General features: G+C 39.0%; 2 protein-coding genes across 2 annotated transcripts; both read right to left on the reverse strand.

The window, feature by feature from the left end:
* Positions 1-15,078: 15,078 nt before the first annotated feature.
* Positions 15,079-15,808, reverse strand: LOC135697500 (uncharacterized). Its single transcript, XM_065217254.1, has 3 exons — positions 15,564-15,808; positions 15,327-15,495; positions 15,079-15,263 (listed from the first exon to the last, which is right to left on the reverse strand). The coding sequence occupies exons 1-3, from the start codon at positions 15,579-15,581 to the stop codon at positions 15,094-15,096; spliced, it is 357 nt and encodes a 118-aa protein (XP_065073326.1). The 5' UTR covers positions 15,582-15,808; the 3' UTR covers positions 15,079-15,093.
* Positions 15,809-15,942: 134 nt separating this feature from the next.
* LOC135697495 (uncharacterized) lies at positions 15,943-27,940 on the reverse strand. Its single transcript, XM_065217247.1, has 5 exons — positions 27,468-27,940; positions 16,941-16,992; positions 16,419-16,868; positions 16,181-16,358; positions 15,943-16,118 (listed from the first exon to the last, which is right to left on the reverse strand). Exons 3-5 carry the CDS (start codon positions 16,653-16,655, stop codon positions 15,982-15,984), a joined length of 552 nt encoding a protein of 183 aa, XP_065073319.1. The 5' UTR covers positions 16,656-16,868; positions 16,941-16,992; positions 27,468-27,940; the 3' UTR covers positions 15,943-15,981.
* Between the last annotated feature and the right edge of the window lie 9 nt (positions 27,941-27,949).

A 27,949-nucleotide genomic window follows, 5' to 3' on the forward strand; every position in this document is an offset into this window, starting at 1 on the left:
AACTTTGTCACTATCAACAAGACATAAAAAGTAAACAGGACTAAGATGTGTTTCTTTGATTACAAAACAATCCTGTTCCCCTAGTTTGAGATAATTCGGACTAGGCTTCGGTGGTAGATCTTTATGCCAGTAACGCACTACGAAAAGGTAACCAGAGTAGTTGATCGATAGCTCGATGACGTTATTTCGTTAGCGTCTCCAATGGGAAATTCTCATAGCAGGCGTTGACGATGAGACGTTGTCGAGTTGTTGAATAGCAACTATCGTGGTAACTCACCGATTACCTGTCGATCTGCCAAATTTGGAAAGACGTCTGCATTGAATTGTCTCATATAATAATATTCCGCCCACTATATCACAAGAAATTGCGAGTAGCTGAATGGAACGGAGATAAGTTAAGCATTGGGTACAGGACCAAGTCTCCCTTGGGTGGTGTCAGAAAATGAGCGCAAAAGAATCATCAAGTTGCCATAAGGCACGGAATGAGACTATTGCATGGATGGGTAGTCAAAGTCCTCCATTCGTTTGTCATTTCAGGTGGATTAGAACAGGTTTAGGTTTAGGGATTGGTTATACGCTTAGAGGAAGCACAATACGGTTAGTGGTTTCTTATTGTGATCCTGTTCAGATGGATTTTTTTTCTTATCTGTAGAGCCTTTTTACAACTGCGTGCAGGAATATTGCTGTCTGACCCATTTTATTTTGGTGCTAGATCTCTTTTACTAAGATTAAGCAACATCCGGGCTTTTGCTGCACTTGGCCTTATAAATCTTTTCGCCTGTCTGGATACATCTGTGGCGTTCCAGTTGGATTCTACTACGGACGTTTCCCAACTTTTTAGTTCCATCCTTATAGTACACTCAGGGACTCCACAAAATGGTTCCGGACCGATGAAGTTCGATGCAGAAGCTCGTCTTTTCCTTCAATGCCACAATGGCCGGGCACCCAGTATAATATGACTATAATAACTTCGATCGACATGTGAACGCCTTAAGCGCATTAAGAGCAGCTTGGCTATCCGAGAATATACAGATCTTGGCAAACCTGCATTTTCTTGTTAGACAGATGTTTGCACATTCTATGATTGCTTGAAATACTGTGGGAGTGTGTCCCATTGGTATAATTTTACTGATTCCAATGCCAAAGACCCCAGCTCCAGTATCTTCATCCATCTTCGAGCCGTTCGTGTAAAATACAATAGATCCTGGACATATGTTTGGCCCACCAGACTCCCATGTATGGCGGCTTGGTTTAACCACTTTGAAGGGAACATCGTAGTTTGTCTTTGTTACCATCCAATCTTCTATTGTTCTTACAGCTGAATTTAACTTGAAATCCTTAAGGATCTTTAGATGTCCTACCAAGTCACCATCTATGATTAGTAGATGGATTAGTAGTGGTAATTTTGCATTGTAGGAATGTCCTTTATAGCTGTCTGCTTCCTTATGGTGTTCAATATTCCCATGTGGCCAATTTAGAGCATTTGATTTGTGTATACTGTATCAACCAACTTCACTGAATGTGCACCGAGGGGCAGGCACGGAGGGGGCTCTGGGTTTCGATATTCTTGAGGTTTGGTCGTGGGATTTTCGGTATTGGTCCATCCACTTTGCGGCGCATTGTCTATTTAATGTGTTTTTTTCCCTTGATATGTTTTCCGTCGATCTTGTTTTCCGTGCTGAGCACCAATGCTACCGACGCCAGGAAGGCACCTCCCACACCTGGACCCTACCTATCGACCCATCAACTCATGAACCGGGGACCAACGGCTTTACTAAAATAGAGAAATAGAGTTCGATTTAATGATGTAGGAGATGAAGGCTGAGCAAGTAAGATGTTTTCAGATCGTTTGTGTCGGTATGATCTGTTTTAGGAAATACCTTAAACAATTAATACCTAATTATGAATAATATAAATTTATCTTTATCTGTCTTTATCTACACATAATGTCCTACTGCATCATGCCTTAGCGGAGGTGCCTTAATAAAGGAAGAAAGGCGGAATCCATACAGAGAAAAGTGGCATCAAAACAAACAAAAATGAGAACAACGACAGAGACATAATAAGCTATCGATCACAACAATAATTAACATTGGAAAGAATCTACAACTAATTGTTCTTTTTCTTTTCTTTCTTTTGCTTATCTATTCCAGCCACAATCAAAAAAAAAAATGAAAATGAAAATCGATAAGAATAATAAGTCTTTTACTATGTTGTAGCACATCAAACCAGACGAGCAATTGCTTGAAGCTTCCTATAACTAACTGCCAGCTGACACACAATAGAGAAACTGTTCAACTCAAATTATGTTTCTTCTGAGCTTGCATCTGTCGTAGATAAGCTCTACCCATCAGTTTAGAAATGGCATCTTTAAGAGAGGCACCTGTCATTTCTGGCCATGCTTCTGCGGAAGAAACCAAACATGATTACAACAAACATGAACTGCTAATCCATTTCCCATTTACCTAACATGCAATCACTAAAGATGATATGTTTTATCAGAGAATTGTAGCTGTAGCTGATGAACACTTCATCCCCGAAAGTGCGTCGCAGAACCTCAGCTAGATCCTTGTATGCTTCCATACTTGCTCGCAAGTAGTTCACCTAAGTAGCATTAGCAGGTAGGTTATACGAAACTCGAGGACCTCTGCATCAACCGAACTCGTTACTTACGTATTGATTCCACAACTCAACGTCCTGCCGCACGGAAGCCTCCAATCGTTTGACCTCATCGGACGTCATGATAGGAAATACGAATTGCCCTACTTCGACATTTGCGCGAGTCTTGTTAATCATTGGTTTCGAGCTACCTCGACTGTGCACTTTGACAGAGTTGCGATTTTTAGCTTTTAGCGCTTCCTTGGCAGCTCGAAGCAGTTCCACGCGATGTTTTAGGCTTCCTGAAATACGAAAAAAAATTACAACCGATTAGTGGGATCACATATTTTTCTACGCTCATTCTTCATCTCAAAGCAATAAAAAAGCACGGTGATTTTTAAACAGCATTTCATTCATGGAAGACAGCACTACTCTACTAGATAACATTATGTTGGCCTTTGAGATCGCCCCAAGCGGACATAGTTTCGAACGTGGATTCGCTTGATCAACCGCTTCATCGTTGGCGTCAGTGTTTGCTTGTTGATGTCGATGTGACCGGACCAGGCCTCTGGAAGAGATTAGAATGCAAAAAAGGAAATCAGATCGGGGAAAAATATCGTTTGATTCGCAAATCTAAACCTTCGAGACCCTTATATCATCTAGTCGAACAATATGAAAGGGTAAGCATAATGATTTTAGAACATTTCAGACTTTGAACGACCTTTGTGACCATTGGCATTGACGGCGACTCTGTAGCTCTTTACTCCAATGGTAAAATCCATAAGCAAACGTCAGACTGTACGTTCGTACTATCCTTTCACTCCACTGAAAATTTCCATAAGAAACTGTCAATCTTTGCTAGAAGAGACGATTTTTCGGCGGTGCCTTCAACGTCAATTATAAACAGAGTTGCTTCCACTCAATTATTATAAAACATGTTTTTTCCTGGAGGGGGACGTGCTGTCAAATCAGCCTACTGATCATCTTGTATGAAACTGGTTCCAAACGTAAACAAACGCTGTAGGTTTCTTATGGCTTGTTTACGTTTGGAACAAGTTATGCGAGGTAGGCGACGATTGTTCGTATTTGACAGCCACCTCCCCCCCTTGGTTTTTTCCCCAGAAATATGAAATCATTAAGGGTAAGTATAACGGCGCCGGTGATGTAGTGGTAAGCGTGATTACCTCTCACCCCAGCAGGCCTGGGTTCAATCCCAGTCGGCGCCGCCGGGATGTTCTGAGGCATAACATCTCTGATCACGCCTTCCTTCGGATGGGAAGTAAAGCCGTTGGTCCCCGGTTCATGAGTTGATGGGTTGATAGGTAGGGTCCAGGTGTGGGAGCTGCCTTCCTGGCACGTCGGTAGCATTGGTGCTCAGCACGGAAAGCAAGATCGACGGAAAAAAACAAACCAAAGGAAAAAAAAAATTAAGGTAAGTATCCACATTTATCCGGAAAGCTTCAAATCACTGTAACTTTTGAAATATTGCACGTAGGAGTGAAAAATTTCGCTGACTTATAGCTGGGAGGCGTTGATGAAAAAGACTATGATTGGTGTTTACATTCCATGGCAACGAATGAAAAACACGTGCGCGAGCGGACACTGTTCACGGTGTGCTCAAATCATTTTCGGAACGTTTGACGGTCAAAAGGAAACCGAGAAGTGATAAAAAACAGTGGACTTGCTGATCTTGTCATGGACCGAAAGGTGAAGAGGATATTGAAGGAAAACCCGAATGTCTCTGTTCGAACGGTTGCTCGTAAAATAGGAATGTCACCTGGTTTTGTTCAAAAATCAAAACAGTGTTTGGGGCTGAAGTCGTATAAAGTAAAAACAGTTTCAAATCGCAATGTCACGGGCTCAACGTTAGTACCAATCAATACGAAACTAACGATTTAAAATTGGCTCACTACTTGACTAGCCTATTGGTCCCAAGCAAACGATTAACGTACCCCATTCTAGTCGAAATTCTAGTACTACGCAATGTTTGTTTTGATTTGCTATGAAAGTTTGACAGATAAAATTAGGGGTTATTGGTTTTTCCTATGTTTCGAGGGGTGAATCGATTAGCTTGGGACCGAAGAGAGTACCAGAGCTGAGCCAAAAATTTGAGCACGTTATTTCGGGACTTTCTAGTCTTAGAGTTACCTCTATGATAGTACCAGAGCTGAGCCAAAAAGTTGAACTTGTTTCTTCGGGACCTTTTGGTCTTAGAGTTACCTCTATGTTAGTACTGCGAATATTTGACGAATTTTTCATGCGTTGCAATGGACGATGAAGCTTATGTCTTGGCGGATTTCAAGCAGCTTCCAGGGCTGGCTTTCTATTCTGCTATGGCCGAAAATGCTACAGATGAGTATTTCAGGACGAAGAAGGCATCAAAATTTAGAAAAAAGAAATATCTCATTTGGCAAGCAATTTGCACGTGTGGCCGAAAGAGCAAATCTTTCGTAACTACAGGCATAATCAACTAGGAGATTTACCAGAAAAAACCCGGAAAAAATAACCATACAATTACTATAAAATAAAATACAATTACATCAAAATCTATTGCCAACAATCGATCTTATTGTACGTATATTGTTCTTGTATATTGTATATCTTAAAATATTGTTGTTACAATAGATTTACAATAAATCCCATTTATTAAGAATTTTCAACAATAAAACAACAAGACAATTACTGGTAAATGGCTCATCTTTGTTCGGGAAAAAGTGAGTTTTCTTATGGTTAAGATACATAACAACCCCCTTGTTCTATTGTAGATTCCCCATTTACCATAGATTCTATTGTGAAAATAATACATGATATGGTTATTTTATTGTTGTAGACTATATGATTTATTTTAGATACAATAAATTATATTGTATGGTTACAATACATTTCATTGTGCCTCTATGGTTCTTTTTTTACGGGAGTGCCTGCAGAAGCGATTGCTACCCTTCATCAAAAGCTACAAGGAAAACCCGATTTTGCATAATGCCATTATGCTAAAGCCGATGGAGTGGTACGAAGCAAATCAAGTGAATATTGTATTAAAAACCGCAAATTCGCCAAATTGTCCAGAGTTACGTCCAATCGAGCGATATTGGGCTCTAATGAAGCGGAAGTTTTTTGGAAAGAAACAAGGAATCAAAGATATCAAACACTTCCAACAAATTTGGACAAAGACGGCCACCTGACCTGAGGAGTCTTAACAAACCCTAATGGATGGAGTTAAGCGCAAAGTTCGAAAATTTTATGCAAGTACCGAATAATTATGTTTTTACATCGTGAATTTTTAAATCATAACCCATGAATCTGAAATAAACAACTACAATTGAAATATAATGCGAAATTTGAGTTTTACTTAAGTTTTGATGTGTCCGGATTATTGTGGATACAGACCTTAGATGTTATAATAATATCACAAGCGAAGTGACAGACGGAGCGGCTCGAAAACTTTGGTGACGCACCTGCTAATCAGCGTTGCCAGTTTGTTTTTATGATTATCGGTATCAAATTATTAAAAAACCGGTATTTATCGGTATTCACTATTTTTTTTTTGACTAAAATTGAAAGATATACCTAATTTCTATGTAAGTCGGAAGAAACTTCTGGGAAATATTTGAATTAGTCTCTTAATGGTACCAACAAAACTTCCAAAGGGAGAATAAAGAAAATCTTGTGGAGGAAGTTTGAAGGAAGTTCTAAAATATGTCTAACACACATCCAATGGGGATCTTCCAAGAGAAATATTGAGAAACTTCTGGTAATTTTTTTTTAGGAACATGCGGAAAAAAATATCCAGAAGCTAGAAAAGTTTGGAAATCGGAAGCCAATCCCGGAGGAGCCATTTCTAGGTGAAGTTAGGAGAAGCTCGGAAAAAACCTTCCAATAAGGCAGAAAAAACCTACGGAGAGAGACTTATGGAGAAACTTCCAGAGGAAGACGAAATAAACTTCTAGGAGAACTTGATAGTTACATCCGGTAGAACTTTCATTGAACTTCTTGGAGCAGATGGAAGAAACTTCCAGGGGAATCTGGGAAAATCTTCCTAAGGTAGATTGGATGAAAATTCTGGAAAAAGTCGGACGCCAGAGGACTTACGGAACAGTCGACTACTTCAAGGGGAAGATGGGAAAATATCTGGAAGAAATAGATTTCTGTGGGAATGTTAGCACAAGTTTCTTACATGCTCTATTGTTCCTTAAGTTTTCGGAACTCAGGAATGTTTGCACTTCGGAATAACTCATACTAGGAACTCCTTGAAAGTTCTCACAATTTTCCTAAATTTAATGGGGCTGTTTTGAAGTTCTCTGGTCATCCTCGAAGTACTCGTAACTTCCTTGATTATTATGGAACTACTAGAAAATCTCTTATCTTCTGTAAAAGTCCCTGGATCTTCTTTAGTGAAAGCCCCCTTTATTTATTTTTCAAATTAATGAACATCAGCATTAAAGTTCTCTGAAATACCCGCTATTTTTTTTTTAAGTTTTCGAAACAGCCGGTAAAATTTCAGGAAGTTCAAAAATTACCGTTTTATGGACCTATTTTTCCACTGAATGAAAGTATTTCTCGATTTCCAGAAATTACTGGGATGGAGCCATCAGCTGTTTTCGACTCTTTGGTTACCAAAAACGGCGAGGAAATGGAAGCATGAGTCGAAAGAGTATAAAGCATAAGACATTTTTGAAGATGATTTTTTTTTAGAGCAGGCTCAAAAATTGTAATTTTCAAAAAGATAAAAGTCTCTCACAATAGTTTCCTCTGAAAATTCAGTGCGGGCAGGCAGTAATCATTTTGATTATTAATCAAAAAATCGGTATAAATCGGTATTGTAGCTCAAAAATCGGTATTCTGAGAAACCTTATCTGTATATCGGTATCAAGTTTGAAAATCGGTATAAATACCGGTAAATCGGTATGTCTGGCAACGCTGCCTGCTATTGCAATTCTTCAGTGTACCACATGGCAACACCACTACTACTGGATTGTACCACTTGGCAACACCAAATGTACTAGAATGTTTTGGTTCTATCTCCTTCACTCTACTCTAAACTGAAATGCATAAAAAAAATGACAAAATGATACACTCTTTGCACACTGTGAAAGATCATATTGCACACAAAATCAACTATGTTCAAATCAAAACAAAAATACTAGCCCATCTGGTGGCTGATGGCACAAGCTTCTAAGAAAATTCTATTACAGCGAACCACATTATTTTAATTGATTTCTTCGCCAGTTAGTCGTCTGTCACTTCGTTTGTGATAATATGTTGTACTTGTAACTTACAACATATAATGATTTCATAATTCCGGAAAACATTTGTTTTATGGCAAGTGAGTGGAAGCAACCCTGATTATAAGTCAATAGAATTTTTACTGAAATAACTTCCGAAAACCTATGTATGATTCTTTTCATTTCTTCTTTTCCATGATTTTATCAAAAATTACACCTTTACAAATTTGAGTCTATGGTACTTCATAGTCTTAAGAAGTTTTTATGAAAATATATAGGATAAACGCACCTATAGTGGAGGTATTTTAGTGCAACGTGTTCTTTTAGTGGCTTGTGGAGACTCCATAATCCACTATAGGAACACATTGCACTAACGTACCTCCACTAATGGTGCGTTTACCCTAAGACACTGTTAGACCAAAAGCCCGAACTCCATCAGGTCTTATTTAACTCAATGCAATTCCAAACATCCGCTTTGCTGCTCTACTAGCTTTAATCATAAGAAATTTTGCTAATGTACATTGAATTACGGTTCCGCAAAGCTAACGCAATTGAGCATCGAAAAATAAATGGATTTAAAAAAAAAATCTTTTTTGCTATCCATATCCAGCATTTCACGAGCGCTCATGGCCGCCACAGTCTGGTTGACTTTCTGGTAGGGAACATTCGATTTGATGTTTGGCTTGTGCCGTTTGATATGTAAACGGTGAAATTTGATCGTTTGTACGTCAAACGACATAACTCAAACATCAAATCGAATGTTCCCTACCAGAAACTCAGCTAGATTGTGGCGGCCATCAGCGCCCGGATCAGCGCTCGTAAAATGCTGGATATCTCTGATGTTGTGGATCGCATTTTTTTCGCTAACGTTTAGTTTTTTCACGCATGCACATTAGGGTGGGGCAAACAGTAGTCCAGTACCTCCCCTTCCTAGTGGATGACATCGCATTAAAAATATGATAACATTGTGAGCTAATTCCTGTTTTTCAATCATCAACAGTTGCCGATACTGATTGCTTAGATGTTGAGTCTGAAGAACAGCCTAAAATTTGAGGATTGGTTTCCTGCAAAATTGTTTAAACTGGGACACGAGGTGGGACCCTCCCACACCTGGACCCTACCACCTATCGATCCATCAACTCAGTATATAATGTTGCAATTTACTGAAATTTCTACCTACATAATTCTAAACAGTTATGAATCTTAAAATGTGTCTCAGAATCTTAAGGTTCTTGATTTTTTTTTTCAATGTCTGAATTTAAAGGGTGATACGGTCAAAATTTGGTCAATATCAACTTGACGTATTTCTTTCAATTTTGCATTTAAAAAACCTGAACACCCATTTTGAAGGTGTGTGTGTGTAGAATGTTGCTCCTATTTTGATTTTGGAATTCACTCTTCAGTTGTCAAAATGCCGTCCAAGCAAGAAGAGCAGCGTATCAAAATTTTGCTCGCGCATCGCGAAAATCCGAGCTACTCGCACGCAAAGTTGGCAAAATCGCTAAAAGTTGCCAAATCAACCGTTACAAATGTAATTAAAGTGTTTGGGGAACGTTTGTCGACAGCCAGGAAGTCTGGATCGGGGGGAAATCGAAAACCGGAAGCCGCTGAGACGACAAAGAGAGTTGCCGGTAGTTTCAAGCGAAACCCTAACCTCTCTCTCCGAGATGCCGCAAATAAGCTGGGTGTATCGTCTACAACCGTGCATCGAGCCAAAAAACGAGCCGGACTATCGACTTACAAGAAGGTAGTGACTCCAAATCGCGATGATAAACAAAATACGACGGCCAAAGCGCGATCCCGGAGGCTGTACACGACGATGCTGACGAAGTTTGACTGCGTGGTAATGGACGACGAAACCTACGTCAAAGCCGACTACAAGCAGCTTCCGGGACAGGAGTTTTATACGGCAATAGGAAGGGGAAAGGTAGCAGATGTTTTCAAGCACATGAAACTGTCAAAGTTCGCAAAGAAATATCTGGTTTGGCAAGCCATCTGTACCTGTGGCTTGAAAAGCAGCATTTTCATAGCTTCCGGGACTGTCAACCAAGAAATTTACGTGAAAGAGAGCCTTTCCTGAAGAAACACGGTTGTTCCGTACTGTTTTGGCCGGATTTGGCATCTTGCCATTACGGTAAAAAGGCCATGGAGTGGTACGCCGCCAACAACGTGCAGGTGGTTCCCAAGGACAAGAACCCTCCCAACACGCCAGAATTGTCAAGCGGAACCTAAAGAAGACCAAAAAACTGCTAAGGGCGAGCAGCAGTTCAAGGCAAACTGGCTTTCTGCGGCGAAGAAGGTGGACAAGGTGGCTGTACAAAATTTGATGGCAGGGGTCAAGCGTAAGGCCCGGCAATTCGGATTTGGAAAAGCGGAAGCCTAACTGAATATTTTTCCTGAATTTTATACTAATTGAACTTGAAAAAGAAATTTAATTTGATTTTTTAAATAAACGATTTCACCGATTTACACGCGTTTTCCCTTGACCAAATTTTGACCGTATCACCCTTTACTTAATTGTTTATTAGAAATTCAACATTTAACTCGCGAGAATTCGTTTAAAATCTCTTCAGATTGTTTTTATTTTCTTGGAGCCTTCCACGGAAATCTCTTTGTATGCCATTTAAAATTAAGATACGTATTCGCCCAATATTTCCTTGGATTTAACATCTGAATTCTTCTCAGAATTCCCTTAAGAGGATCTGGACCTTGAAACTCCCCTTAATAACTCTCTCGGAAATATCTTAAGATTCTCTTAGAGCACTACTTATAGTTTCCCTGAAGTTCTATAAACTTCTCTGAACCTTTAATAATCTAAAGGTCTTTGGAATAATTCTTGTTCGACTTGCTATCTTGCGAGAATATCTTAAAGACGTGACTGGAATTATTGGACAGTTTGAGAAGAATAATACCTGATCAACCAGATGTGTTCAAAACCATGGACCCACGCGATTTTTTTTTTTTGGTTCACCTAGCTTTTTTTTTTAGTGTACCTGGTGCACCCGGTACTAGAGCAAAAGACAGCAATTTGTACCAGAACAGGTGTCAAAAGTGACACAGACAGCACAACTGCCAGCAAAAGCGCGGTACCCGCTGCCGTGGCAGTCAGATTGAGTTGTGTCATATCCCTTAGCACGTTTCTTTTTGTTTCGCCATTTTGAGATTTGAACTCGTGACTTTGGCGTGAGAGGCATGGATGCTAACAAAAAAAAAAGCGGAACTAGTTAAAATAGTTAATTATCTAATCTAATAGTTCATTAGCTCCAGGGCCCCTGAACATCATATATTTGGATTGTCCCCAGGAGGATTGTCCACAGGAGGATTGTTCGAAGAACGATTGTACCCAGGAAGATTGTTCGAATAAGGATTGTCCCGCAGGAAGATTGTTCAAAGGAGGATTGTCCACAGAAAGTTTGCTCGGGAGAAGGTTGTTCGAAGGATTGTTCGGAGGAGGATTGTCCGCAAGAAGATTGTTCGGGAGAAGATTGTACGAAGGAGAATTGTCCGCAGGAAGATTGTTCGAAGGAGGATTGTTCGAAGGAGGATTGTTCGAAGGAGGATTATCAGCAGGATTGTCCGCAGGAATATTGTCCGCAACCGACGAGTCGAGGAGAAAGATTATCCGGAGGAAGAGGATTGTCCGCGGGAGGATTGTTCGAAAGAGGATTGTTCGAAGAAGGATTGTCCGCAGGAGAATTGTCCGCAGGAGAATTGTCCGCAGGAAGATTGTCGACAGGAAGATTGTTTGGAGGAGGATTGTCCGCAAGAGGATTGTTCGAAGGAGGATTGTCCGCAGGAAGATTGTTCAGAAGAAGATTGTCCACAGGACGATTGTCCGCAGGAAGATTGTTCGAAAGAGGGTTGTCCGCAGAAGGATTGCTCGAAAGAGAATTGTCCGCACGAAGATTATCTGGAGGAAGAGGAATTGCCCGCAGGAAGATTGATCAGAGGAAGATTGTCCACTGGACGATTGTCCGCAGGAAGATAGTTCCAGGAAAGATCTTCAGAGACAATCAATGACGTTCAAGGAAAACGTTGGGGAACGACACTCATCCTTATGCATGTTGCTTCAAAAAAGATATGGCAACACTGTGACGGCATGCGAGCGGAATTGAAAGAATTTTCGGAATAGACAGAAGGATCAACAGGGATATTCAGGATATACTGAAAAATAGACAAAAAATCGAATAAGGATGTCTGGAGGAAAAAAGTTCTGACTGATGTTCTGGATATATAAGCAGAATTTTATGGATAAATTTGATGGGGATACAGGATGCATCCGAATGTATCGTTCCCTCTGGAACATATAAAGAGCTTCAGAGTTCCGGATAATCTTCTTCCTCCACGTACTCCTTGACTCGTCGGTAGCAGACAATTCTCCTTCAAACAATCCTCATGCGGACAATCCTCCTTTGAACAATCTTCCCGCGGACAATCATCTGACTGGCGGGATCTGGTCCATTCGGTCCTCGCTACACAAGGATCGTACATGGGTCCGCCTTGCATGATTTCTAGTTGGACCCCCAACAATTAAGTGATAAAACTGATTCCATTTTGATCAACATCAACAATGACATTAATCCTAGCTCTGAAGTTCAGGTTAGGAAAAAAAGTTAGGTTAAAACAAAACGTCAGCTATTGTTGGTAAACCAACCGACCCCCATGCACTCAAAAATTTAACTACCCACAAATTTAAAAAACCTACTACTGCGTGCACTTCCATTCTATTACCGAGAACCATGATTTTTCGATAAATTCCTTCCACGCTATTGGTCCTGACCTTTGGGTCCATGTTCAAAACTATCCAAAGGTCTTAATGGACATCTTTGATTAGCTGCAGGATTTGAGAATAATTTCTGATGAAGCTGATATCTGGAGAGAATATTCAGGAGGCTGGTTTAAATTTTTGGACAGTTGGAGATCTTTAGTATAATACCTGATCAACCTGAAGTCTTGTAATAATATCCAAAGAACTTAATGAAGATCTTTAATCAAGTGATATTCTTTGGAATAATTCCCGATTACTCTGATATCATGAGAGAATATTCGGGAGACATGATATGAATTGTTGGACAGTTGGAGATCTTTGAAAATAGCAAAAGGACTTTATGAATATATTTGGTCAACTGAGGGTCTTTAACATAATTTTTGATCAAATTGCTATCTTGAGAGAATATCTCAGTAACTTCTAAGTTTTCCATAAAAACAATTAATACTGTCTGAAAAGTTGTTAACCACAATCAAAAAGTAACCAAAGGACTTTGATCAACTGAAGAATTTGGAATGATTTATGATGAGCCTGATATCTTGAGAGAATAACCGGTAGACATAATTTGTAATGATGGAATGTTGGAGATCTTCCGGACAATACATGATCAAACTGAAGCCTTGAGAAACTATCCACAGGATTTTATTGAGCTCTTTGAACACCCGAAGTCTTGAAAGAATATTTAAAGGACTTCATGGAGATCTACCGAAGTTCATTGAAATATTTTCTGATAAATCTGATATCTTAAAAAAAAATATCTGAGAAACGTGACTTGAATTGTTGGACAGTTGAAGAGCTTCAGAACAATACTTGATTAGCCTAAAGCATTGAAAACAATATCCAAAGGACTTTATGGAGATTTTTGATCTCTTGTGGTTGTGTTTAGATGAGCGTGCTTGCGTTCTCCGCGAAGTTTTGAAAGTTCCTGGATGTTTGCATCATTAACTGACATAATCCCAAGCCATCAAAACTTTCTCAAAGTACCAAAGCTGCAAATTGCGTGTCGATTCATGGTTGACATGGCTGGTTATCAACAATGCAATGATCAATCGATATCATTCAGCCACAATTCGAAAGGTGTCGCTATCTACTTTCATATGCATCACGTAGAAACCTGATTGGACCTGTGGTTGGCCATCCGGAACGGAAAAACCCGCAAAACGCGTAACGTTACAGGGTTACAATAAACAACAAGAAAAAGATGGGTTTGGTACTTACCAAGCATACAACTTCCAAAGACCAAAAAGTCCTTCAACGCCCGTCTCGGCACTCCGTTGCTACCAATCTTTGCGGTGGTAAAACAGAAGTGCGAAAATATAGCCGAATCCGTGCAAATGCGCCGGAAAATGTCATTTTTCATCAACGACTTACTGCTTGGTTTGATCCGTCGAAGGAAGTTGATCTGTAAAAAAACGGGTTCATACTAGATTTTTCATTGAGAAATTCGTGTTTGTATTGCTAAAGTCTTACATATTTCTGCCTGGTCTTGACATCATGGTTCACCGCATATTCCAGGTCCTCCAGCGTATCCGGATTGTCGATGGGGAATGTAAAATCGGTGACCAGTGCACGATTACTCTCTTCGTCGAATCCAACGCTGTAGGAAACGGAAAAGAAATGCTCGGGAGAGGACGACGATCGCGCTGTATCTTGAGTCGATAGGTCTAAGAAACGAAAAATGTTTTTAGGAGATTAGAACCAATGCATCATACTCGCTTTCAAATCCGGAATATATGAGGCCCGATTTTTTTTCGAGACAAGAAAAATTTATTCAAATGAACAAAACTTCAAGCAAAATCAAACATCGATGTGCAAGCAAGTTTTTTGCGCCGATGGCATTCGTTCGAGTAGCGCCGATTGTTCATCTTGTGTATCGCCTTCCGCAGCATGGATTTGAGCTCCTCCCAATTGACACCATGCGTATGCCACGCCTCTGTAACAGAAACTTAGAATTATTATCATTCCAAAAGTAAAATCTAGTACCGCAGCCCGGCATCATACCTAGCATACAAGTAGTAAAAATATCATAGTTTTTCATCGGTCGTTTCGGATACCGAGGACTATCCAACCCGTTCCAATTGTACCGCCGCATGGCTTCATCGGCGAAAAACATCCGGAAACACTGCACTATGGACACGCTTTGGGGCTTTTTAGTTGCTAGGTAGCCTATCTGGAAGGATTCATAAAATTATTCACAACTACCCATACCGTCGTTCGGGGTCGCAGCAGTGCTCACATATTGATGTCGAACGATGGCATTGCTCTTCGCAAGAAACTCTAGCCTTTCGACATCGTCCTCTCGCCGGATGGGGAATTGGAAACCGGGTACACACGTGACCAGATTGTGATGTAAATCTTGCCGAATCGAGACCTTGGGAACATAATTTAACACTTGAAAGAGAAGGGAAAATCAAATGTCAGTTTTATCAAACAGAGCACAACACTGTAGTACTAGAACACGCAACGTCGATTAACAAAAGTACGCCGAATGCAGGTAATATTTTATTAATTTTTCAATAGCAGCACTATTTCGTTCGATCCGGCGGTGGACGTTAGCTTAGTCTTACGGCGCAGCTTTGAGAGCTGCACATTTCGACGGTTGTTGATTTTCTCCACTGTCCGTTTCAGCTTAACCTGCAGCACTTCTGGAGTTATGCCTTGGTCGCACCAAGCCTCTGTAAATCATTCGTTCATTAGTCTTGGTACCTACTAGGTTGGAATGATGTTTCGAAAGTTACCCAACATACACTCGGTGAAAATACTGTAGCTGCGCATAGCTTTCTTCGGAAACCGGTGGTTCGAAAATCCGTTCCAATTGTAGTTGACCATGGCAGTGTCGGCAAAGAACACACAAAAACTCTCCACCAGATCCATTTTCGGTGACTTCTTCGCTGTTAGATAACGGATCTGGAAGATAACCAAGCATTACGGATCCAATGTAGTACTATATTTTTAATCATAAGACATATACGTACAAATTGCCCACGAATCATCCTATTTTCTCTAACCGCCGTCTCCAGCAGCTCAACGTCCTCCTCGTTGACCAGAGGAAATTCGAACCCCTGCACACGCAAGGGTTTCGGGAGAGATTCTTTCGACAGCGATCCATAGCTTCGATGCAGAAGTGCCAACTGGTTCCGGAGGAACTTCGCTCTCCGTATGTCGGCAGGTGTGAGCGGTTTGCCGACAGTGTTTCGCTTGTGAGCCGATAGTTGCGACTTCAGGCGAGAAACAGCCAAATTGTAGCGCGCTGTAAGTAGACATCGTACAAATTACTCATCATTAGACATTCTGAATAACTAATTTATCAGCACCACCATATTGAACAGCAAAGACAAATTATAAAAAAATACTGCTTTATTGTAAAAAAAAATAACTAGTTAATAGACCGGATCAAATCCGGTGCATAAGTTTCATCTTCTTTTTCAACACCTGGTTGCGAGTGTAGCGCCTTCGACTAATGTGATAGATTGCTTTCTTCAACTGTTCCATGAGGATAATACTGGTAATACCGTGGGACTGCCACGCATCTGCAATATTCGCAAACGGATAAGGTTTAAAGTCAGATTAAAGTCAGCTGAGTACCACCAACCTAGCATACACAGCGTGAAGATATCGTACTTCTTCATGCCCTTTTTAGGGGTTTTAGGATATTCAGCTCGTTCTACACCGTAGTAGCTGAAATTGGTCATCGAATAGTCGGAGAAGAATTTATTGAACGACTGGACGATAGTCATCTGGATGGGTTTCGTTATGTTGAGAAGTTGCACCTTAAAAACCACGATTAGTAAGAAAAGAAGTACTAGAATTAAACCACCAATCAAACCTACATATTGTCCTCTAATTAAGCTGCTCTGTTTGACAGCTATCTCCAGCCGTTCAACGTCGTCCTCCAAGGCAAGCGGGAATGTAAAGCCCAGAACGGCCGGACCGTCCTCCAGCTGTACCGCCGGTGATGGTCCGGGAAAGTTCGTATAACTATCGGCAACCATCTGCAGCTGTGAATAGATGTCATAGTTGCTCAATTGATCCAGTGGCGGAACGACAGGTTGCTGTTGGTCCAACATCGTGTGCAGATTTCGAACTTTGACCGTTTTGTTGGCACCTGGAAACAATACCAATACGACGGGTAGAGTTTGATCAGTTAAAATACCAAAGCAGTTGTGTTTGGGTAAAACAAACAAAAGACTGGAGCATTTAGCACTTTTATTTGAAACAATATTTTACATTTTTTTCGCATATCTTCTTATTTCAACTAGCATAGATCCTACGAGAAAGCTCTGGAAATACAAACAAAAAAAGTTTATAGAATAGTTGAGTAAAAAGATGATCGAACACATAGGAAGGTATACCTCATTGCTAGGCACGCCTACCGTCTGAATCAACACATCTTTGTTGCGAAACCTGTGAAGAAATGGTAGATAGAGAAAGTTCAGTTCAATGTTTGGTATCTACTAAAAATTTAGTATGAAGTCATAATTCTACACTGAGACAAATCGACACATCCGGACTGATTTTAGAGTCGGGCGCCACTGCTTTGATAGACAATGACTTCAATCTCCGATTTCCCGTGAATAAAAGCTAATTGTCACTAGCTGCAGTATTCCACTGCCTGTTTATAGGAATTTATCAAAGTATGGTCAAAATTGTTGGCCGCAATCAACCAACCACCTGCTTGCTTACTAGGACTATCGAGAGAACAGAGAGAGGCGAGTCGATAGTGAGAATAACTCTTTGCCTGCCTAACGTCTAAACTTGCATAGATTTCATAAGTCAATTAGCTCTATAAACTTGATTTCTCGATGTTTTTCTGCACAACAAATTGAATATTTGAATCCGTCGAAAAAAAAAATTGGATAAATACATGGTTCCGGAGTTATTCCGGTTTTCGTTGAGCTCACTCTGGGTCGGGATTCGGCTTTACTGTTCTGTAATAATTATACACACAATATTTTCTCACGCAAAAGATATACTTGGGCCATTTACAGCTATACCGATGAACCATGATCGCATAGGGCATCCCGGAAAAAAAAATCCGGTGTCCCGGGGGAAGTGACAAGACAAGAACCAACTCGTCATGCGACATGTCAAACTTAATGATATTACAAAACTAGGCCGTTAATGGCCTTATTGACAGTCCACGGTCACACTAGCCCTCTCGAACATGTTCCGGTGCCCCCGGTGAATGCCATTACCGGCCAACTTTGTTTTTTTTTCGCCTAAGGAGGCCATTCCCAACTAAACAGTTCACTACCCAACACACATTGAAAGCTGAATAAGAGCTTATACGAGGAAAAATATGCTTCTTAAAGCAAAACATATATTTTTTTTTTCAGCCTTGTGAATGATCGATTTTTTACCAAAGCAGCTGCTTCAAAACATGATTTCACCCCAGATATCCTTGCTATTTTGTGCCAGAGTACCTTCGAGCTTGTTTGAGGATCAACCGTTTCCGCAAGCTCTTCTATTCGTTTTTTAACACCTTCATTTTTTAGTCGAGTAAATATCGCCGAATATTTTTTTAGCTCTATAGCATTTTCTATAGTACTTTGTCCATGTAACCTTCTAACCTAACATCTTATCCTTCCACGCTCTCTCTACCTCGTCATTCCACCATGCTTTAGGAGTATATCTACTTACTTTTCTGTTCTTGTTTACGCATTGTTTTACTTTGACCTACAATTCTCATCCAATCATCATAGAGATTAGTGACGTTTAACGCACGCACACTAGCGGGTGCACCACGGCGTGAAGTTGTTTATTATTTTCCTCTGGCTAACATAAAAAAATGTATGAAATTAGATCTGCCAAAATGAGTTTGACAGCGATTTGTTATGTATTTTCCTCGAATTTTCACTAAAACAAAAATGCACATGGAGCTCTTCTTTCAATTATATTGGAATTATTTCTAAAATTGTTTCCGAGCTGAATTTTGCGTCTTTCATAATTTAAACATAACACTGATATTATGCGATATGACAGCTTATTATATTAAATCTCGCAACACTGCCAGGTTTTCGCTCTGATGCGGATCGAGCTGACGTTTGAGACGACGAACAACCATTGTTATTCCAGTGCTTGGTGCCAGCATCGTAAGCTAACAGTTTCACCACAGACAAACAGACGTAACTCTTCATTGTGTATCTTCGTTAATGCATTTAACGGTTGTTCCGCGAACTACTCGCCGTAGCGCTGGCATCGGATCACTTTGACGTTTCTATATATTCTATAGAACTTTTATGCAATATTGTTTACGAGTTAGCGAGCAAGCTTGTTTTCCGTGAGAAGCCAGAGAGATGTCGTTACTGAGGTTATATGTTTTGAGATACTATGTTTTCAAGAACAAGTTTTTCAAAGAGTTACGTCTGTTTGTCTGTGATTTCACTACACTGTACACTGAAATCGCCTTTTCGAATGATAGCTGCAACCGGTTAAATGAAACAGCAAAAAAGGTGATCTTCCATTTAATTCCACTTAATTAATTTTGATATCCATGGAATACGTATTTCGACTACAATGTGCAGCCTTCATCAGTGTCATTCCCACTAGAACTTATCTTTTTTTTTTTACTTTGAATGATCTATATTTCTTGTATTTGTTTGGTTTACATGTATGGATTTTCAAGTGACACAGATGCGTCTTTTCAACTTTAGTTATTTTGAAATTTTAATTATCATTTACTGTTCCTAGTCCTATCAGGCCTGTTAGAGTATGACCACCTTGGTGGGATTGATTTGTTTTGAATTGGAAAAAGGAGACTACTTAAAACTATTATTTACAGCTACAACTAATCTACAACTACTATATACACTTAACCTACTATATACAAATTGCTTATCAAAGCATGTTCTGATGTATTGCATTTCTGCACAAATTTGTTCCTAGTTTCGTTAATATGAAAATCTACTTTCGGAATGTTAGCCTCTTGATGGAGGTCGGAAATGCGGGTATCGAAAGGACGATCAAGGATCATCCTCAATACCCTGTTCTGCGCTACCTGTATTTTGTTCCTGTGAGTTTGTGCACATGATTCCCACACCGGAGCTGCGTAGAAGATCGCAGGCGCAATGATTTGTTTGTAGACAGCCAGTTTGTTCACCCTAGAGAGACGAGATCTGCGGCAAATTAGCGGATACAAGCACCTAACTAGATTGGAACACTTAACTACTGCCCTATCTATGTGCGAGCGGAAAAGTAGCTTCTCGTCAAAGAACATACTAAGATATGTTACTTCGGTGGACCACTCAACCCTTGTGCCATCCATTATTACAGTACAAGAGGGAGCCGGTTTTAGTTTGGGAGATTGTCGATGGAGGAACATTATTGATTGGGTTTTGGAGGCATTGATTTTGATTTTCCACATGTTGGCATAATCAGCAAAGGCGTCAAGGCATCGTTGAAGTTTGTTTGTTATTTCACGAGGCCTCCTTCCCTTGACGATTATAGCGGTATCATCTGCGAACAGGAAAAACACGCCACCGTTGCCCAAGGGAGGAATGTCGGAAGTGTAGATGCTGTATAGCAAAGGGCCCAACAGACTTCCTTGCGGAACACCTGCTGGGATGGAAAAGGTGTTTGAATTGCAACCATTCAACGATACCTCAAACGACCTTTGCTGGAGGTAGTTCGGGTCATTTTTACAAGATGTGGTGGAAAGTTGAAGTTACAAAGCTTGTACACAAGTCCGTCATGCCAGACATTGTCAAACGATTTTTCAATGTCTAACAATGTCATGGCTGTGGACTTGGATACAGCTTTGTTACTTCGAATGTTATTCATCACCCGAACTAGCTGGTGATTTGTGGAATGCCCCTTCCTAAACCCAAACTGTTCAGGCAGGAGAATGTTGTTCTCCTCGACAAACTTGAGTAAACGATTGAGAATTAGTTTCTCGAACAATTTGCTCAGCGCTGAAAGGAGGCTGATTGGTCTGTAGCTGGAAGGTAGTGATGGATCCTTACCAGGTTTGCGGATTGGTATGATTTTTGCTACCTTGCAGATACTTGCAACATTTCACTATAACGACCTTTCTCCATAACGACACACCTTCGTTGTTTTTTACCCGTATTTGTCATTCTCTATTGCGACATTCTTCAATATCATGAAGGTACTATTTGCATCTCAGAGTGGTTTTATAGCCGTAGACAATATTAAATTTGAAAGTTTAATAAAAGATGTTTTTTGGTCATAGGTTTTTTCATGTTCATCAATTTAACTATCGGTATTGCTTATTCTACTTAAATTCCTACTGTATGGAACCCATCTGTAAACAATAGATATTACACATTTACCAAATTTGTCTACATTTAAACAGAATTTTGACCACCTGAACGAGATTTTCGCGTAGTGTTTAACTTACGTGTTTTTGTTAATAAACAGATGCATCAAAGTTCGTGTCAAGTAAAAATACATTGCTTTCGCTTTTAGTTCACGGTCAAAAATTAGTTCAAAAACTAGAAAAACATTAACATTACAGAATACACTGGACATAATCGAAAAATTCAAATATGGTGTTAAAAATAAAACTTCCGAAGAATTCAAAGTGCCGCACTGAGCGACTGATGAAACTGTTGACAATAAACTAACAAGTGCGCCTTCTAAGAATAAACTGTCAGATGCTTTCCAAACAATATATGCTGGTTTATTAACTACGGAAGATCTGCCAAAGGACAGTTTCGGAAAAAAAATTTGAATTAAAAAACAGGTTCTACACAGAAAAGAAAAGATCTGAATTTTAACTATCGCGTAAAATCTCCCTTCGTTTAACAGTCGGCATAAACAACGAAATCGTTTACAAGCTTGCATACAATATTTCTAATTTAAATCTTATTGCGCTCAAAATTACACGAAATATCGTCTAAATTTACGCCAAATATAGCGTTAATTTTATGTGCGCTATATCTCTCAGAAATTTACATGAATTTTTCAAACGGTGTAGGGAAACGAATGAACGGAAATTTGTTTGGGTATAATCTTAAACGATTGTATTGTATTGTTAAAAATAAATTGGAATCATCTAAAAATATACTTTGATTGCTAAGCTTGGAGTGACGTTTCTCTCTCTATGACGACAATGAAATTTCATATAACGACTATCTTTTATAACGACAGTTCTCTGTAACGACAGTCCCCTGCGATGTCGCTATAAAGAGCTTCGACTGTACCTTGTCTTTCGAGTAGTGCATTGACGCCAAATTGGACCACACCAGTCCTGGGTTATCTTTTTTGTCAGTGTGTGCCGATTGTGCCAGTCGTAGAGCAAGCTACGATTGTTTGTAAAATATGCATCCTGGCAACCCGGTATTTCTGGCATCTTGAATGTTTTGGTTTGAAATCGCAAGGATAAATCGGATGCAGTTTAGTGCTGAACGAAGCAGCCATTTTCGCCGTTTTGTACCTGAATAAGAGTCGTAAAAATGTGGAAAAAAATCGAGAAAAATCAAAGGGAACCCGAGAGGAAACCCGATAACGAACTTTTTCATAGGATCAGGTAAGCTATAAGTTAAGTAAAAGCAATATAAATACTTGCACTAATCATTATGTTGAGTATCGCACGATGCAATTCGGCGAATGTCAGAATCTATCCACTTCCCGGAGGTACCCGGTACATCTGAAAGAGGCCATTGTGATCATGGGGTCTTAATATGTCCACCATTGATCTTAAAGTAAAATTCTAATGTGATTTGAGGTGTCGCATGATGAGTTTTTGATAAATCAATCTTTTGCGAATTCCCCAGTGGAATCTGGAATTCATATTTTTGTTCATATCTTCGGAACCATAATTCCGAACGGGGAAAAAATCAAAAGCGATTTATGGGGATCTGAAACACATCTTCTGGAACCCATTCCACTCAAATTGGTCCAGCCATCTCTGCGAAAATTGAGTAACACTCAAACAAACTTACATATATGCATACATACATATATACATATATACACACATACAGAAACATTTTCCAATCCCGTTGAGATGAGTCTATTGGTATATGCCATTCGTCTCTCCGGGTCTTGAAACGGAATTCCGGAGAACTTCGAGGTTAGGGTGTTATTGCTTTTGTAAACAAACGCGTCAATCACCGATTTCTTGCGAATTAAAGCTCAATCTTTAAAACTAACAACACAAACAGGTAAGAGAATGACTCCTCTATCATTTGGTATAGTTTGTTTGCGAGATTGAGCTTTTAGTCGCAAGCAATCGGCGATTGACGTGTTTGATGTACGAGAAGGGCAAAAAAGGTTGGTATCAGCAAATTGTGTTATATTTAGCCAAGTTTTTCTCCTCCAGCTGTGTAATTATTTTGCAAAATATAATGAATATGTTGCTTGATATATCTTATTTAAAACTGTATTTGTAAAATCGTTACAACAATGTTAGTGTTTAGCGCCAATTCATCGTACTTGGCTTCGTTGTACTCTCCATTTCTCGATGATCTTTATATCGATATTCCTTCCTATCTGAATCGTTTCAGCAACAACACTTTTTGAGCACGAAGTGTTTAGAATCGTATTAATAAGCTTATAAATTGCTCTTTTCATTGTCGATTTCTCCATATTTAGGTGGTGAAAAGTTGAATCTCTCTCTAAGATGTGCTCGTTTCCCCGCTGCTGGCGTGCAAAAGGACCAGTACTAAGTAACTAACGGATTTCCACACTACATGGCACATAAGGCCGACTCAAATTTAAGTTTAAATAACTCAAGCTCTAGAAAACGTAGTTTACTTGTGGACTGAGTAAAATTTAACAAAAATCGACGAAAAATTTTCTCATATTCATTAGAATTTCACATAACTTTCATGTGATATCATAATTGGGAATTGCACCACAAAATCACATGAACCGTATGTGTCAAATGAAATTTAAGTGATTTATCATATATAACTCACGTGATCACATGAATATTATGAGAAATTCCGATAGATATCATTGGTTTTGTTAATGGGAAAATGTAATTTCCAATGGAAACTACATGAAATATTTTTTCGGTGTACTAATTTCATATGTACATGTACATCATTAAAAAGTTCAAATGAACTAAAGTTGAAAAGACGCATCTGTGTCACTTGTTAATTCATACATGTAAAACCACACAAATACCAGAAATAAAGATCATTTAAAGTAAAAAATAAAAGTTGTCTATTTCGTGGTGGAGGAAGTTTCCTCTACCAACCACAAAGGATTTTTTGTATCCATTATGAAAGGCTGTTCATGGCTTTTAATATGGAAATGTAAACAATCTAATTAATAATCTAATCCAAAGCAAGTCATCTTATCCTTACATTGTTGTCCTCTGAGCCCTGTATGTTTTACAGTCAATTTTCAAATAACTATCACCCTTTATTTTGAGGCAGTCATATGGATGATCGTCAGTTGATGACGAATTCAACCATAAGGAAATCATCCGAAATTCGACAGCATATTGTTAATACTCGAGCAATACAATAATCAGTCGAAGTATTGCGGATGTTTTTGTTCAGTGTACAATCAGAATCACTCAGCTGGTTTCGCAACTGCCCGGAGACACTAGATGTTCCACCGGAAACTACTTTCACAGCGTAGTCCTATTTGAAGGGTTCGCATACGGTCCAACCAACCCGAGCATTCCCTCCGGGAATTGCCTGGCAAGAAAAGTCTACAAACGAAAATCAAGCTGAACATTGCATTAGGTCCTAAGTAACAATGATTGATTCTCTTCGTCGACCTTCTCTTTCATTAATATTTTGAGCACATAACTGTTTCTCGTTGTGTTTGTCGTATTAGATGCTAGATAAAAGTTTCTATTATCAATCTGTATGCCAAAAATACCTGAGAATATATTTACATGGCCGTGGGAATATAAAGAGAAAGTCGACGAAGAGAATCTGTCAATGTTACTTAGGACCTAATGTAATGTTCAGCTTGAAATGTGATACACATGCGCCAAGTTCTGAGTGTTCAGTTCTGTGACTTCAGCGTTGTCAGATTGTTATCAACTCTCAATAAACATTTCAAAAGGTCCTATCTGATTTGATCGATTCTCTTCATCGATTTTTTTTCGTTTAAAAAAATCGACATAGGTATATCGGTTTTTACAATTTTAATTAGTTTTTATTTTTTACGGTTTTCGAAGGCGAAAATTTGAACTCGGAAAACATTGTCGAGGAATGTTTGAACTGGCTTCTGAAAGAACATTCAAAGTTTTTTTTTTGTTACTTCATTCGTGTAAGAGATGAACTAGCCTATGGCTAAAAATCTCTTTAATAAGAAAAAAAAAAAAAACTTCATTCGTGAAGTTTACGATTTACGGAGTTGGTTGGAAATGCTATCTAACATGACGCTTTAGTGTGATAATTTATTTGCTAGAGAAAGGTCTGACGAGGATAGGTTGATAGTTCCGCTAGAGTACGACAGTATGAAAATAGAATAGAAGTTAAAAATGAGCGAAGGGCCTAACTCATACATGATGAGACTTGAACTTCAAATTTACTATCTCATATACTGTCTGCGACTGTGGAATAGTTCTAGCGACGTTCCATCACTACCCAAAGCCCCACGTTGCCGAAAGCATTTCCAGTCGATGGTGTGTTATAATGCAATTATTCCTCTTTACTATTGTGTTGCTCCTCTCGTCATGACCTACGTAGTCATCTCAGAGAGAAAGCAGTAGGGTGGCTGTTGCGTGCTGTACCATCATCAGCATTGTTGACGGTTACTTCATACGTGAAGTTTACGATTTTCAGAGTTGGTTGGAATGCTGTCTAACATGAAGCTTTAGTGTGATAATTTATTATTTAGAGAAAAGTAAGGGTAGAGAAGAATTGTATTATAACACACCAGGTAGCATAGGTAGTGATGAAACGTCGCTAGAACTATTTCACAGCCGCAGACAGTAGGGGAAGTGGGGCAATGTGGCCATCCGCTTAAAAATCAACTGATTGAACATATTTTGCAAAACATCGGTTGCAGGCCTAATGCTTGAAGCCTACTTCAACTATCCATTTCATTTAAGTCTAACAAAATACTTTTCTCTAGAGCAAATATTCGAAAAATGTAAGACTAGCTCAAAATGCCAACGCTGCTACAAGATTTCTGAATCAGAAAATAACGTCTATCAGTAGTTCCTTATAACTTACCGTTGATAATCCTTCAGCAGCTTTATAAATGGTCATTGGTTCTCTTATATGACACGATGTTTTTCTAGTTTTTAATAAACATTATAGATTTTCTTAACAGAATATTACTTAAGTACATTTGGGGCAATATGAGCACCACTGATATTTCAACTTAAATTCTTCATTGTTGCATTGTTCCTTTCATAAATATGACTGTATCATATGAAATTACGCTTTGAAGTATCTGCTTTTGGTAAAAAAAACAGTCATTCACAAGACTGAAAAAATATAGCCCTTAATAGGCAGTACTTCTAAAATTTAATATATTCTACAGAAAATAATTGTTTCTTTAATTTTTTTATGCTAAAACTGTTCATTGTTGACCTTTCAGAAAGCCACAAGAGAGCAGAATATTCTTACCCATTGCTTACAAGGTCGCTCATACCACCCCGACAGGGTGCTCATTTTACCTCAAAGGTTTAATTTCGGTTACAAAACGTCGACCATAAGATTCAAAAGTTTACTTTTAATATTCAATTTGTATTCATGATATAAATAGGGCTTGAAGCCATCTATATGGTTAAACACCATTCGAATTTCCCACTGAATTTTGTATGATTAGTGATGATTTTCTTAAGGTGGTCAAATTGCCCAACTTTCACCTATTGTTTATTATTATTACCCCCGATAATCCGACCGTTTTTGATCTGAACACTTTTTAATTTGAACCCAAAACATCAATTAGCTTACGGAATGGAGTAAAACGAAATGGAACATTGTAAAACGTAACGCAGAATCAAAACAAAACAGCAAATAAGGCCACCAGAAAAACGATTTTCTTATGCTCATAGGGTTACTAGAAGTTCAAATTAAAAATTAATCTCGTTAATATGAATGAAAGGTCGTTCAGATTATCGGGGGTTCACATTACTGTTATTTTGCATTAAATCGAATCTTCTAATGGACTCCCATATGAAGTTGGACTCCCATATTTATTTGAAGAATTTCTGCTAAACTTATTGAAATATTCAAAGGAAATTTGATGAACAAATTTAAGTAAAATTCTTATAAGAATTCGAAGGAAACTTAATTAAAAGTTTCAATTATTTAAGAAAATGAGCAACTTCAGTGGAAATTTATGAAGCTAGAACTAGATTCCAGAGAAATAGCACAATTTTGAGAATCATTTATGATGGAGTGCATTTAATAGGAATTTTAAGGTACATCACGAAACACTGAAAGGAATTTTTGACTTTGGAAGAGCTACATAAATCGCACCGAATTAATCCTTTGAGAAAATCTTCGTAAACTCCTTTGAAGAAAACTTGAGGAATTTTGTATTACTATTACATACTGAACAAACTTTTGATTGAGCTTTAGAAGAATTTAATATGTCAGATGATTCTGTAATATTCGTGCAAGAATTAGTAGAACCTTATATTACATTAGAAATGTGTAGAATTTGCTTAGCAGAATATTGAATCAATATTATGGGTAAACTTGTCTGAAAATGGAGCATTACATGAAGAACGCCTGCAGAAATACATTAGAATTCCATATATTTTTAAAAAGAAGCTGAGGACGGATCTGGCGTAGCAGGTACCATTCATGTTTTTCAACGTCAGTAGAAGTGAAATCTATTATAGTCTACAAAGAGCAGTTCTGGTGTAATAACTAGTATTTCTGCAATAAACCTTCTAATAAAAACCTTCCAGCTAGGTACTGAACGACCTGCGAATTACCGAAATACAAACCAAAGATAGAAACATCGGATAGTGTAGCTGTACTTACCAGAACAAAGTGTCGCCTACGATTATAATCCATGAGCCTCTGTCGGAGGTATCCTTTATCCTCAAATTACATATCCACACGATAATGCAGAACATTTGCCCATCCCACTGCACTTTTTCAATTCGCTCATCACTGGGAGATAGAGCGCAACCTGACCAAGCAACACCTCAGCACTTCGCCACCACCACTAGACGTACACCACACTCTCCTATTCCGCCCAGTAATCCCCATCGGATGGAGGAACTATCTTCTCGGGAACTTCCCGTCGTGGATGATTTTCAAGACAGCAAAAACTCCCAAAAACTTGCACTATTCGATTGGGAAACATCTTGCCCACGTAAAACGCTACTCGAACCACCAGATGAATGCACTTTTCACTATGAATTATCGCAAAAACAACATTTTTCCGGCGATTATATTTTCCCTGCGTAATGGCGTTTGTTTTTGTTTCGCAAATTTTTTGATGAATTCCATTTTTCCCT

This window comes from Ochlerotatus camptorhynchus, unplaced genomic scaffold, assembly GCF_037179485.1.
Source record: "Ochlerotatus camptorhynchus isolate MF236.1 unplaced genomic scaffold, CSIRO-AGI_Acam_v1.1 ptg000070l, whole genome shotgun sequence".
Taxonomy (NCBI): Eukaryota; Metazoa; Arthropoda; class Insecta; order Diptera; family Culicidae; genus Ochlerotatus; species Ochlerotatus camptorhynchus.